This window comes from Engystomops pustulosus, chromosome 10 (assembly GCF_040894005.1).
Source record: "Engystomops pustulosus chromosome 10, aEngPut4.maternal, whole genome shotgun sequence".
Lineage (NCBI taxonomy): Eukaryota > Metazoa > Chordata > Amphibia > Anura > Leptodactylidae > Engystomops > Engystomops pustulosus.
In genome coordinates, this window is record NC_092420.1 from 48,740,811 (window position 1) to 48,754,958 (window position 14,148).

General features: G+C 43.2%; 1 protein-coding gene across 1 annotated transcript in view; it reads left to right on the top strand.

Moving 5' to 3' along the window:
• Positions 1–3,097: 3,097 nt before the first annotated feature.
• CDC73 (cell division cycle 73) overlaps positions 3,098–14,148 on the top strand; it is a 49,751-nt gene continuing 38,700 nt past the window's right edge. The window contains exons 1-3 of the mRNA XM_072128235.1: positions 3,098–3,347; positions 11,264–11,369; positions 12,417–12,486. Coding sequence (XP_071984336.1) covers positions 3,217–3,347; positions 11,264–11,369; positions 12,417–12,486 — 307 coding nt within the window. The 5' untranslated portion in view covers positions 3,098–3,216. The remainder of the gene's footprint in view (positions 3,348–11,263; positions 11,370–12,416; positions 12,487–14,148) is intronic.

Here is a 14,148-nt window from a genome sequence, read left to right on the forward strand (position 1 = left end):
TTAGGGTAAAAATGGGATAATAATAAAAATGTACTAATTCTTTCCTACGGAATAAAAGTGCTATTCTGCCATTTTTTTTTTTTTTTATTAAATAGTTTATACAGCTTCTGTAGAGTATAAAAACATGATAAAATTATTCTGTAGATTGGTAGTGCCAGTGCGATCACTAGGATGAGAATGGTCCTCCTAACGCGGTTAATTAGGACGAGCATTCTCAGCCTGTGTCCTGCAGGGTTTAATTAATGTGTTTCAGATCAATTTTATAATTTATATATGATTAGTACCATATGCTGCTGCTATTTGTTGGATCTGTGAACCATGAGATTTGCGGCAATAAATGGTACATCCTTACGTATTATCACCATGTAAATCCAGCCTAATATAGTTGTGTGCATAAGGCTTTAGCTGAAGTCACACTCGCCATTTTTTAAAGGGGTTCCAACTTTGAAAGTTATCTCCAATTCGTAGGAGGGACCCCACCAATCCGGAGTTCAGGGAGCACAACAATTAGGAGAACTGGGATTCTGCTCTCACAAATGCGTGGAGCATGGTCTGTACCTCGACATGATAAGTCTGTATATCCATGGGGAGGAAGGTAAATTCCTCCACCGAAATTCTGGCGTCATTGGTTTGATCACAGCTTCTGAGAGCCTAGTTTTTATATAGGGCTCCTCTCTTCTCCTTAGTTTCCAAAAGACTGGTGCTGATGGTAGAATCTTGGCTTTTAAGGACATTCCTTTTTCTTATCTGAAGTCTTTTTTTATGATGTCATCTAGACAAGAACCAAACAGCTGCTCAGCCTCACATGGTAAGGTGCATTTTGGAACCTGCTTCTCCATTGTAAAGTTTCAGCCAATCCTCTGGCCACTTGTCACAACACAACACAGCCAGTGAAACTCAACTCTCTGAATGCCGGTTGTTAGGTGATTCTTCAATTGCGCCAACCAGATGTTAAAAATCCTAGCTGTGGAAGTTGCTTCAATACTAGAGCATAGCATGACTATCAAATTCTACCACAACATCTACAGTAAACATAACATTTTTTTTGCCCATGGCCATGGAATCTTAACCCCATGTCTTTAAAAGGTAGAGAAGATATCTTAGTAATTCACGAAAATGAAGCATTCACCTTTGGGATCGCTCTTCTAAAATGTACAATCCTCTTCCAGAAATGAATATTTTCTTGAAAACTCCTGATCTCTTCACTGGGTCTTCCCATTCTTTCTTGATCAAAGGATCTATGTTCTTCTGAACCCAAAATACTGTACATTTTTATCTATATTCATTCCTAGAACATCTGATCTTGTAATAACAAGGCCTCTTTAGATTTCTACTATACTAGAGTGGCCCGCAAAGCTTTGAGATGGGAATCATGCAACACAGTCATCAGAATTCCACAATTCCAACAGGGTGATGAGGCAGGTAGAAAGGTTTTTTTGTAGAAAGAAAAAAGAGATTTTCTACAGACTGGTCAATTCTTGATGGATTTCTTCTCCTGCAAAATTACAGCATAGGAAACATAAACAGCATAAAAAGTGGGAACATAACCATTTCATCCCCCCCCCCCCCCCCCCCCAAAAGGCTCATATAAGGAGGGACTGACTGGACTAAGGGCTGCTCCAGGATCTGAGTATCTAGAAGCTTCCAGGGACTCAGGGTTAGACATGATACTTACAGTGTAGCAGAATACAGTTGTAGGCTGTAGATGCATATGTAGCCAATTAAACTTCAAACGTAATGCCAAAACCATCCCTCTACCCTAAATTATCTATCTGACTTAAATACACCAATAACCTCCTAACACGTGACTGCAACATTTTTGCTCTGATTCACTCTTGACTATACTACTGTAACTACCGATTAATCGGTCTTCCACTCACTAAAATGTCTCCTCCCCAATCTATTTTTAATGCAGCAGCCAGGCTTGTCTCTTAGACCAAATGCTACACGGATGCCACCAGTTTGTACCAATCACTGCACTGGTTGGCCCCCTTCTTATGAATAGTTGAAAATAATAACCCTCAACCCACTGCATAATGCTGCACCTCCCTATCTCTCCTCTCTCATCTCAGTCTATTGCCCGTCTCCAGGACTTCATGCCCTTCCCTCTAATGTCCACCCTCCAAAGTTTCCAACGGGCTTGTAAAAACCATCTTTTTGTGATAGGCTTTCACACATCTTTCTACTAATCCATCCTGTGTCTTCCTGTTTGTTTTGCAAAGAACACTAGATAGATACCCAGCTCACGGCTTGGTATTTGACTTTGTATGTAAGATTGGGGCTGATGACTGGTTCAAGTAGCAGGATTTTTATTTATTAAATTATTTTATACTGTTCCCTTAGTAATTGCTCGGTTATTATACAAGCTCTTATACCCTGTGCCTCCTCCTTCATCCTCATAGACTGTAAGCTCTTGTGTCACCTCCTTCATCCTCATAGACTGTAAGCTCTTGTGTCACCTCCTTCATCCTCATAGACTGTAAGCTCTTGTGTCACCTCCTTCATCCTCATAGACTGTAAGCTCTTGTGTCACCTCCTTCATCCTCATAGACTGTAAGCTCTTGTGTCACCTCCTTCATCCTCATAGACTGTAAGCTCTTGTGTCACCTCCTTCATCCTCATAGACTGTAAGCTCTTGTGTCACCTCCTTCATCCTTATAGACTGTAAGCTCTTGTGTCACCTCCTTCATCCTCATAGACTGTAAGCTCTTGTGTCACCTCCTTCATCCTCATAGACTGTAAGCTCTTGCAAGCAGGACCCTCATTCCTATTGTTCCATATAACTATGTTATTTCTCTGTAATGTCTTATTTTATTTGTATATGTTCCCTATGATTTGTTTATTGCTACAAAATATAAAGGTGCTAATAAAGATTATTAGTATTGCTGTTTTTCTCATGGTAGGATATATTCACAAAGGACTACATAATGACGTTGACGCTTAAGAAATACTGTAGTGTGTGGTTCTCTAATTTTGATCTCCAGTGCAAGTCCAAAGCACTGTGAACAGGTAGAGATGCAAGAAGAGTACGCATGCGCAGAGACCAGAGCAGGCTTTCATTAGGCCGCCTATGTTGTCCGAGTCCTTCCAGCTACAGGCATAACGCAGGACAGCTTATGTGTTTGGGTCCTCAGCAGGGACGAATCAGGCGCTTTCACCAGCCAGCTCTATTGGTGGGGTCCTTCCTGCGGCCACAGCAGTCAGGAGGAGGAGAAGATGGCGGACGTGCTGAGCGTTCTGCGTCAGTACAACATCCAGAAGAAGGAAATTAACGTCAAGGGAGATGAAGTTATATTCGGAGAGTTTTCGTGGCCGAAGAACGTCAAGACTAATTACGTTATCTGGGGGTGAGTGCGCGCGGCTGCCTGGCATAGGGGCATGAGGTGCTGCTGGTGGGGCACAAGTTGTGGCTTCACCCTCCGTGCCCTCTGTACAGCTGATCAGTGTAACTTGGCGCCCGCCGTGCCCTCTGCTCCGGGACAACTTGTGCGGCCCTAGATCTCCCGCCTTGGGACGTGACCTGTGTACGAGGGGAAGCTCATGTGTCCTGCACTTGTTATGGGCGATTGTGCTGGAGGGTATAAGAGACTGTGTCCCCGCATGGCCATCGGAGTACAGCTGGCATTGCTGCAGGAGATTAGATGTGCCATGTACCCATGTGTGGTGATCAGGGGTACAGCTGGCATTGCTGCAAGAGAGCTAGATGTGCCATGTCCCCATGTGTGGTGATCAGGGGTACAGCTGGCATTGCTGCAAGAGAGCTAGATGTGCCATGTCCCCATGTGTGGTGATCAGGGGTACAGCTGGCATTGCTGCAAGAGAGCTAGATGTGCCATGTCCCCATGTGTGGTGATCAGGGGTACAGCTGGCATTGCTGCAAGAGAGCTAGATGTGCCATGTCCCCATGTGTGGTGATCAGGGGTACAGCTGGCATTGCTGCAAGAGAGCTAGATGTGCCCTGTCCTCATGTGTGGTGATCAGGGGTACAGCTGGCATTGCTGCAAGAGAGCTAGATGTGCCCTGTCCTCATGTGTGGTGATCAGGGGTACAGCTGGCATTGCTGCAAGAGAGCTAGATGTGCCATGTCCCCATGTGTGGTGATCAGGGGTGCAGCTGGCATTGCTGCAAGAGAGCTAGATGTGCTATGTCCCCATGTGTGGTGATCAGGGGTACAGCTGGCATTGCTGCAGGAGATTAGATGTGCCATGTCCTCATGTGTGGTGATCAGGGGTACAGCTGGCATTGCTGCAGGAGATTAGATGTGCCATGTCCTCATGTGTGGTGATCAGGGGTACAGCTGGCATTGCTGCAGTAGATTAGATGTGCCATGTCCCCATGTGTGGAGATGGGGGGGGGGGGGTTACATATGGTATTGCTGCAGTAGATTATATGTGCCATGTCCCCATGTGTGGAGATGGGGGGTACATATGGCATTGCTGCAGTAGATTAGATGTGCCATGTCCCCATGTGTGGAGATGGGGGGGGGGGGGTACATATGGCATTGCTGCAGGAGAGCTAGATGTGACATGTCCCCATGTGTGGAGATCAGGGGTACAGCTGGCATTGCTGCAGGAGAGCTAGATGTGCCATGTCCCCATGTGTGGAGATGGGGGGTACAGCTGGCATTACTGCAGGAGAGCTAGATGTGCCATGTCCCCATGTGTGGAGATGGGGGGTACAGCTGGCATTACTGCAGGAGAGCTAGATGTGCCATGTCCCCATGTGTGGAGATCAGGGGTACAGCTGGCATTGCTGCAGGAGAGCTAGATGTGCCATGTCCCCATGTGTGGAGTTGGGGGGTACAGCTGGCATTACTGCAGGAGAGCTAGATGTGCCATGTCCCCATGTGTGGAGATGGGGGGTACAGCTGGCATTACTGTAGGAGAGCTAGATGTGCCATGTCCCCTCGTGTCTGAAGATCAAGGGTACATATGGCACTGCTGCAAGTGAGCTAGATGTGCCATGTCCCCATGTGTGGAGAGATCTCGGTTATTGTTCCTGTTGCACAGAGTTTACGTACACTGGCCATGTTCCATAAAATGGGGTATTGTTTAGACACAAAATGTCCACGGCGGCCGGAGGACCCAGCATATGTTCTGGGGATGCCCAGATGTGCTGGAAGAGAGATATGTGTCATGTCCCCTCGCGTCTGTAGATCAGGGGTATGTATGGCAGTGTTGCAAGAGAGCTAGATGTGCCATGTCCTCATGTGTGGTGATCAGGGGTACAGCTGGCATTGCTGCTGGAGAGTTAGATGTGCCATGTCCTCATGTGTGGTGATCAGGGGTACAGCTGGCATTGCTGCAGGAGATTAGATGTGCCATGTCCCTTTGTGTGTAGAGAACAGGGTTACTGTTCCTGTTACAGAGTTTACCGTACACTGGCCATGTTGCAGACAGTGTGGTATCGTTTAAATGTAAAATGTCCACAGTGTCTGGAGGAACCGGCAGATCTTTTGCATATGTTCTCGGGATGCCCCTTTCTTCAACCGTTCTGGGGCAAAATATTTGGCCTACTAGAAATTTTTTTTCAAAATTAACATTCCGAAGTCACCATTAGTTGGGGTGTTGGGGTTTGTATCGGATCTCCCTATAACGTTGGCTCAAAAATTGAGTTTGAAAAGACAGTTTGAAAAACAGTGGCCGAAATGGACCCTCACACCCGGCTTGCCGTCTTCAGCGGTTCTTAGTGACATGGGACTCATTATGCAGTCCTGGGGGTCTACATAGGCCTGCAAATTTCAATTAAGCTCCGTCTGTCTTTCTCTCTGTATATCTGTGTGTAAGAGATGGATCTAATGGCAGGGGGAGGGGAGGGGGATTGGAGTGTATGTGTGTATGTATGTACATTTGCATGTATTTTCTTTCTTGTGCTGTTACAAAAAGTTTAAAAATCTTAATAAAAACTACTTGAGTTGGACATTTCATGTACAGTTGGCATTGCTGGGGCTGAGTTAGATGACCCATGGACTCTCATGTTGCTGTGGGAGAGTTATATATTTCATGTACATTGATTTGTATGCAGTTCAAGGCTTCAGCTGGCATAGCCGGAGGAGAGTTAGATGTTTCATCTTTTCTGGAGTGTGTGGAGACTAGGTACAGCTGGGGCAGAATTAGATGTTTTGTGTACCCTGATATGCTTGGATACATCTGGCACGCTATTGGAGAGTGTTAAGTGTGATGTCCACTGGGATCTATGAAGTTCCTGGACTGAGCTTACTTTGCCAGGCTGGAATGACTCTTTAACCCCTTCACGCTCCGCGGCGGATATATCCGCCACGGAGCGCAGTGACTTAGCGCTCAGTGGCGGATATATCCGCCACGGCGCTTATGCCGGTTCGGCTCTGGATCAGAGCCGAACCGGCATCGGGAAACACGGGGTGCCGGCTGTAACTAATAGCCGGCACCCCAGTGTAACACCCGCGATCGGAGTTGTCTCCGATCGCGGGTGCTTAACCCTTTAGATGCCGCGGTCAGCGCGACCGCGGCATCTAACAAGTATCTGGGGGGTCTTTCCCCCACGATCGGCCCCCCCGAACCGTTTTCGGGGGGCGCCGATCGTTGCTATAGTAACTCTGGGGTCCGATCTGGTCCCCAGAGTTACTAGCAAGAATTGCCAGTAAGATGGCGTCTGTGACGTCATCTTACTGGCAAAGTGCCAGCCTATGCAAGTGCATAGGCTGACACTGATAATACTCTGCAATACATCAGTATTGCAGAATATTATCATGAAGAAGCAATCAGAAGATTGCTTCTTCATGTACCATGGTATAAAAGTGAAAAAGTAAAAAAAAAAGTTATTCAATAAAAAAATAAAGTCATAAATCACTAAAAATGCCCCAAACCCCCAAAACATATAAAGAGACATATAACTCAAAAAAAAAGTCTAAATCATAACACAAACCCCACATATATAGTATCACCGCGTCCGTAACAACCCGTAGAATAAAAGTAAATCATTATTGAACCCCCACGATAAACGCCGTAAAAAAAAATGTTATAAACCCTCCAAAAATTATGATTTTTACCTTTTCAATCCCACAAAAAATGCTATAAAATGCGACCAAAAAACCATATGTACTCAGACATGATACTGGTGCAAAGTACAACATGTCCCGCAAAAAACAAGCCATCAACCAGCTCCGTAGCCAAAAACGTAACAAAGTTATGCCACTTGGAAGATGGCAATACAAAAATTATAGATTTTTCCCCACATTAGGGTTTTGTTTGACAAATTTAGTAAAACGTAAGAAAATATATTCATGTCTGGTATCCCCGTAATCGTATCGACCCATAGAATAAAGATAACAGGATTATTAGTCTATACGGTGAACACCAAAAAAAAAAAAAGTCAAAAATCCAGTACAGAATTGATGCTTTTCTACTCCTGCCCTCAAAAAAAGTTCCTAAATTTTCAACAATAGGTGATACCAACCCCAAAATGGTAACAATGGAAAAAGCATCTCATCCCGCAAAAAAAATGCCGTCACATGGCCCCAATAACGAAAAAGCGAAAATTTTATAGCCTTCAAAAGGGGCCAATGAGGAAACTAAAATCCTGGCAGCTGCAGCGCCCTCCTTCCCTTCTGCGCCTTGCTGTGCGCCCATAAAACAAGTCACAGCCACATGTGGGGGGTCGCTGCACTCAGGAGAAATTGCAGAACAAATTGTATGGTGGGTTTTCTCTTTTTATATTTTGGAAATGTGTAAATTTTAGGGCTAAATGAACGTATAAGGGAACAGTATGACCATTCTAAATTTCACCTCCATTTTGATTCAATTACTATGAAGATCTCAAGGGGTTAACAATCTTCGTAAAAGCTGTTTCTGATAGCTTGAGGGGTGCAGATTTGAAAATGGGTAGATTATATAGGGGGTTTTGATGCTAAATATGTAAAATTTCATTCAAAACTGTATTTATCCCCAAAATAGTCAATTCTGAAAATCCGGAAAAGCGATATTCTATTTGTAGGCCGCGTGACGTCAAAATAAATTATCCAAACATTTCAGAAATTATGAAAATGTAAAGTAGACAAATGGGAAATGTTATTCTGCAAGTTATTTGGGTGGTAAATCTATCTGCCTGAAAACGCAATGATTTTGAATTTCGAAAATGGCAAATTTTTCAAAAAATTTATCATATTTTCTTTTTTTTTGTAAATAAACGCAAAACTTATCAGCCAAAATTTACCACTAAAATGAAGTACAACATGTGGGGAAAAAACAATCTCAGAATCGTTTTGATAAGTAACAGTGTTCAAAAGTTATAACCATATAAAGCGACGCAGGTCAGAATCCAAAAAATCGGGCTGAGCCTTAAGCTGTAAAATGGCTGCGTCCTTAAGGGGTTAAGGTTAATGTGGTAGCCTTTACCCACAGTCCTCGCCACCTGTTATGTTTATAGTGGAGGATGTTTATGGTGTTATTGCCTGTAGCAACCCATCAGAGTGTAAAGGGAACCTGTGAGTAAGGCTAATACTTCCTAGCAATAGGCAGCATCTAAAGGAACACTTGAAACAAATGTGCAGTTGTGTTCTCAGCTCAGGAGCCATGTGGCTGATAAGCAGCACATTTACCTAATAATCCACTATGTTGTAAAGCAGATTAACACCTTCCAGATCACGTTTCTTTCATGGCCTATCATGGTGGCATAATTTATAAATCTACTTTTAAGTGAGATGCAAATTAGTATAACGTTGAGGCAGAGAGCTTTGCACTGAAGGCCAGCTTTTCCTCCTCTGCTGTGATTGATGGTCCTTCATCCAGGCACATACCAGCTCCCTAGAAATCTAGTGCAGTGCAGCTCAGAGGCTGGGAGAGCTCTTCTTCAGTGCTAAACTCTCTTCCTCCATGACTTTATATAACGTATTTATATCTCACTTCAAAGTTGGTTATTTGGGTGATGTCTTCATACTGAGCCATGATAGAAACATGATAGGGAGGGGTTAAGATTCTGCACAACTTACTGGTATTGGTTTAAACTTGTAAACATTGCTTTATGTATTTGTTATGTGAAGATCCCACTAGTGGAACTCTTGGGACACCAGGAGAGCTTTCATGAGGGATGCTTTTTAAATTGTACTAAAGATGGGGGGGAAAAGGGGTTAAGACTGCTACTACTGCGGAGGGTGGGGGGGGGGGGGAGACGTGGCGGGGGGTTAGATGGCCACTATCATACGTCTTCTCACTATAAATTCCCACAGTGCAATGAAGATGTGGGCTTGCCACCTCCATTGCTGCTATGTAAACATTCAGCCAAATTCTAAACAACTGAATCTCTTTCACACTGCTCCTTCAAGACATAATATATCTGTTGCCAGCCAATCCTTGCAGTTGGCTGGCATTTGTATTGTTTGCCAACTGCACTGCTGTTGGTGCCTTAGGCTATCTGAACACTTACTAGGAAAGTTCCAGAAACATTAAAATACGAAAAGTGAACAGGGAAAGGATCTTCTGCCAGAACCTTCTATTGGTTATTTATCTCCTCTATGACACCTTTAACCTCTAGGAGACTACCCACTATACATACGTGTACTCAAGAGGTTGTGACTGTATTGAGAAGGCTCACAGCCTAAGCCCTCACCATAGAAGCCAGGTATCTGATGTATTTTACAGCAGAGACCTGCCATTAATTGCTGCTATCAGTGACAATTTTCAGGGGTTGTTGATTGTTTGCCATGACAGCTTGGAGTCTCTAGGAGGCTCCTTTGGCTGCCTATTTACACTCGCTATCACAGTCTGTCAGAAGCAGGCAGCGATAAAAGACTGGTATATTCACACTATACTGCTTTACAGTAACATTGCAGTATAATTCATGATCAATCAGACCCCCTATAGCAGTGATGGCTAACCTATGGCACTGGTGCCAGAGGTGGCACTCGGAGCCCTTTCTGTGGGCACTCAGGTTATCACCAGAGATGACTCCAGGTATCTTCCTGCAGTCCCAGACAGCCCAGGACTTGCTGTGCACAGAGCTATTTTAAAGTGACAGATGTACCTGGGACTATTTTCAGCTTTATTGGTGTCCTCAGGTGCTGGTATCAATGAAAACTGTGACAGAGCAGGGAGTATAATTAAATTTCTGTGTTGGCACTTTGCGATAAATAAGCGGGTCTTTGTTGTAGTTTGGGCTCTCGGTCTCTAAAAGGTTTGCCATCACTGCCCTATAGTATAACCACTCTTGGGGGCTATTAAAAAAAATATTGATAACTAAAAAAAAAAAAACTTAACCCCTTACCGACATGTGACGTAGTACTACATCTCGTGACGGCTGCGGGTGAAAGGAGAGAGCTCACGGGCTGAGCCCTCTCCATAGCCGGTAAGTCTTTGCTGCATATTGCAGCAAACACTTATTGGTAACCTACATGATCGGTGCTAGCACCATTCGCGGGTGTTAACCCGTTGATCGCTGCCGGCAAAGCTACCGGTGGCTTCAAAGAGATGGTAGGGTATTAACCTGTACCCTGATAATATAACCACATTCTCAGCTCGCAAAAGTAGACGAATCATAATGTGTCTGCTTAGAGAGTCACCGTCCACACTCTGGAATCTTGCACTAACCATCACTGAGTGATAGAAGCAATAATAAAACTGAGTAATACTGTAAAGTAAGGGGTTCAAAATTCTCTTTATTGTCTTAAAATAACTAGCGGGTTGAAATTTGAGAATTTTCTTTCATCGGAAAACCTCTTTCATAGAACTCAAATTAATTTAAAACAGGGGAGGCATAACAGATGTTTTTGTTTGTTTGGTGTTTGTCTGCTGGACCCACAGTGATCTTGAAAATGTTATCCATGTACATAGTACTAGGCACTCAGGATTGGAGTCCTGCATCTAGGTTTACCGTTTATTTCTTCTGCTAATAACAATACTCCTGACCAAGATCATCACAACTATGACGACTGACATATATTTTACAATTATCTGTGTTGTCATTCTTATTAATGTCTTTTAACCTGACAGGTTCCCATAGTCTTTTTAATACTATTTTCTAATCTGCCTTTAAACTATAAGTGAGTGGAAGCATTATTATATAGATGTTCTCGCTGCCAGCAAACTGTATTGTGTCACAGGGATGTGTGTTACAAGTTACAGTTCAGTCAAATCTGACAGCTCATGTCTGCAGCGGAGCAGAGAGGAGTTATTATTTTATTTTGACAATTAATTTTTTACATGTCCCATGCTAACATGTAGTTCTAATATTTTTGTGTAGCAGTGTAAGTTTATTCTTAGTTTGATGTGTGTGTGTGTTTTTATGTATACAGAACTGGAAAGGAAGGACAGCCAAGAGAATACTACACACTTGACTCCATCTTGTTTTTGCTCAACAATGTACATCTTTCCCATCCCGTCTACGTCCGAAGAGCTGCAGTAAGTATTGCTTTGTTTTCTATGTTTGCCACATAGGAAATGTGTTATAGCATTTGAAAACATATTCTTAATCCTTCTATCACAGTTATTTTCCAATCTCCAGTTTCACATCACTTTGCAGGATTTTTCTAAATTTATTAAATCTTTGAGCCTTGTACGCTTTGCAAATTGCCATCTTATTTTACATGTGCATTCACTTATTTTCTGGTTTGCCTCATAGATAGTAACATTTGAAGTGAAACAATCAGTGATGACATGTTTGCTGTCCAATTTTCACCTGAAAGGTTCCTGTAGTCTTTTTTACTACTATTTCCCAACCTGCTGTTATAATACTGCTTCCACTCACTTATAAATGTATGTAGACGTTCTGCGAGATGTGCTGAACATAGCAGCAGCGTGCACCCGGCATAGGAAATAATCACTATGTGCAGAACGAACAGGGAACGAGCAGCAGAAGGCAGAGTGGTGTCTCTAGCTGTAGAACAGCAAGACCACTCTGGAAGATCTGAACTGACTGTCCGCTGATTGGACGGTGTCAGCGAACATGAACATACATACACACCCCCACCCCTGCTGCAGCACCTCCTCTCTGACGATCCATTACATTGAATGGTCAGAGAACGGTGCTCATATCTCAGTAACGGTGGGGGCTAGAAATACAATTAAAAGACCTCCTGAATCGGTGAGAAAGTCCCTACATTCGGGTATGTAAGTTTGGGGTGCTGAAAGGTCTTGGACTGGTTACCCATGTGATGGTCCATTTCATAAAACTATGGCTAAAGTTGGTCCTTATTTCATGTCACAAAAGACATTGGGGCACATTTATCATAGTTTTTCGTCTGCCACATATTTCAATAGCAGTGATACATGTCTCCCAGTGTATTGCTTTGTAGCAGTAGATCAGTCAGCCTACACATCTTTGACAATGGTCTTTGCCAAACACTATAGAAGTCGATATAGTTACTGACTTTATTTTTATAATTTGCATTATGTACATGCATATTACTTTTTACATTACTGCATATTATATGTACGTTTATTTTTCAGACAGAAAACATTCCTGTTGTCAGAAGACCTGACAGAAAAGACCTGCTTGCCTACTTAAATGGGGAAACCTGTAAGTATATGTGTGTGTAATATATATATTTATTATAAAAACATTTTTGGATAAGTGTTAGTTTAGGTTTTGCCTTGCCCTGTGCTAACAATGATGTAAAAAAAATAAAGTGTGACTTTGTTTAATGAGTGTGTAGACAGCAGGTCTTCCTTTAAAATTCTGTGTACGTAACCTTCCATTACGCATTAATTGTGGGGGAAAAAAGACGCAGACTGCTGCATTATGTTAATAATGGAATATGTGAGTTGCATTTGCAGGGGCGGGAAGGGTAGGCAGGGAATATTTTCCTATGGTTCATATAGGTCCTGGCTGCGGCCGGTGAGAATATGTTAATGGAACATTTGAACCCCGGCGGCGTCCAGGAATCGGGCAGGAATCTGTATGATATTTATGTCAAGTCAAGTTGTGTCTTCATTCTAAAATGGAAAATGTAGGGCTCTGTTTTTCTCTGCCTTAATAAAATACTTCTGGTTCAAAAAAAATTATGGAATATGTAAAGGAACCTGAGGTGAGAACCCTAAGGTGCCCACTGCAATGGCACATTTTAATAAAATCAAATATTTGTCTATTATCTTTGCGAAATAAAGTTTTATAAAGTATTAAATGATTCAGAATGCTGAGAAAGGCATTTTTCAAATCCGCATAACATAGGCCAGTGATGGCGAACCTTTTAGAGACCGAGTGCCCAAACTACAACAAAGACCCGCTTATTTATCGCAAAGTGCCAACACAGAAATTTAATTTGTGATTTATACTCCCTGCTCTGTCAGTTTTCATTGATACCAGCCCCCTGAGGACACCAATAAAGCAGAAAATAGTCCCAGGTACATCTGTCACTTTAAAATAGCTCTGTGCACAGCAAGTCCTGGGCTGTCTGGGACTGCAGGAAGATACCTGGAGTCATCTCTGGTGATGGCCTGAGTGCCCACAGAAAGGGCTCGGAGTGCCACCGGTTAGCCATCACTGACATAGGCTAAAAGAGCCTGTGATCAGCTAAAAATAAAATTCCCGGTGACAGGTTTGTCTTAAAGTGAAAGAGATGGGTTTAGTTTCGCTTTAACCCCTCAGCGCAAAAATACATACCCTTATGTGTTGTTGCATATGGGGGAGTATGTAGAGGGCTCACAGGCTGAGCCCTCTTCATACTCACGAGCATTTGCTTCACAATGAAGCAAACTCCCGTTTGCGAACACCCGCGAATGGTGCCAGTGGTATTAATGAGCCGGTGGCGCGTGGGGGTTGCCATCTTGGCTCCGTTCGTTGCTCCCCGTGATGCGATCTGTTGCTATGACAGCCTCGGGTCACACAAAGATCCGAGGCTATCATGCTTTAGTCTATCTATAGCAAAATCCCATACGGTAGTATGGCCGTATATGGTAGTATCAATCAGACAACCTAGGGTTAAATTACCCTATGGACTAAAAATAGTAAAAAAAAAATATTTAAAAAAACTAAAAATTCAAATCGCCCCCCCTTTCCCTAGAAGTCATATAAACCGTACAAATCATAAACCCATTAGGTATCGCCATGTCCGAAAATGCCTGATCACTGCGTTCAACCCCGCTACAGAAAATAGCACCCAAAGTCGCAAATGGCACACTTTTGCCATTTTTAAAAAATATAAGGGTGATGCCACACATGGCGTTATGAAACTTTTTTTGG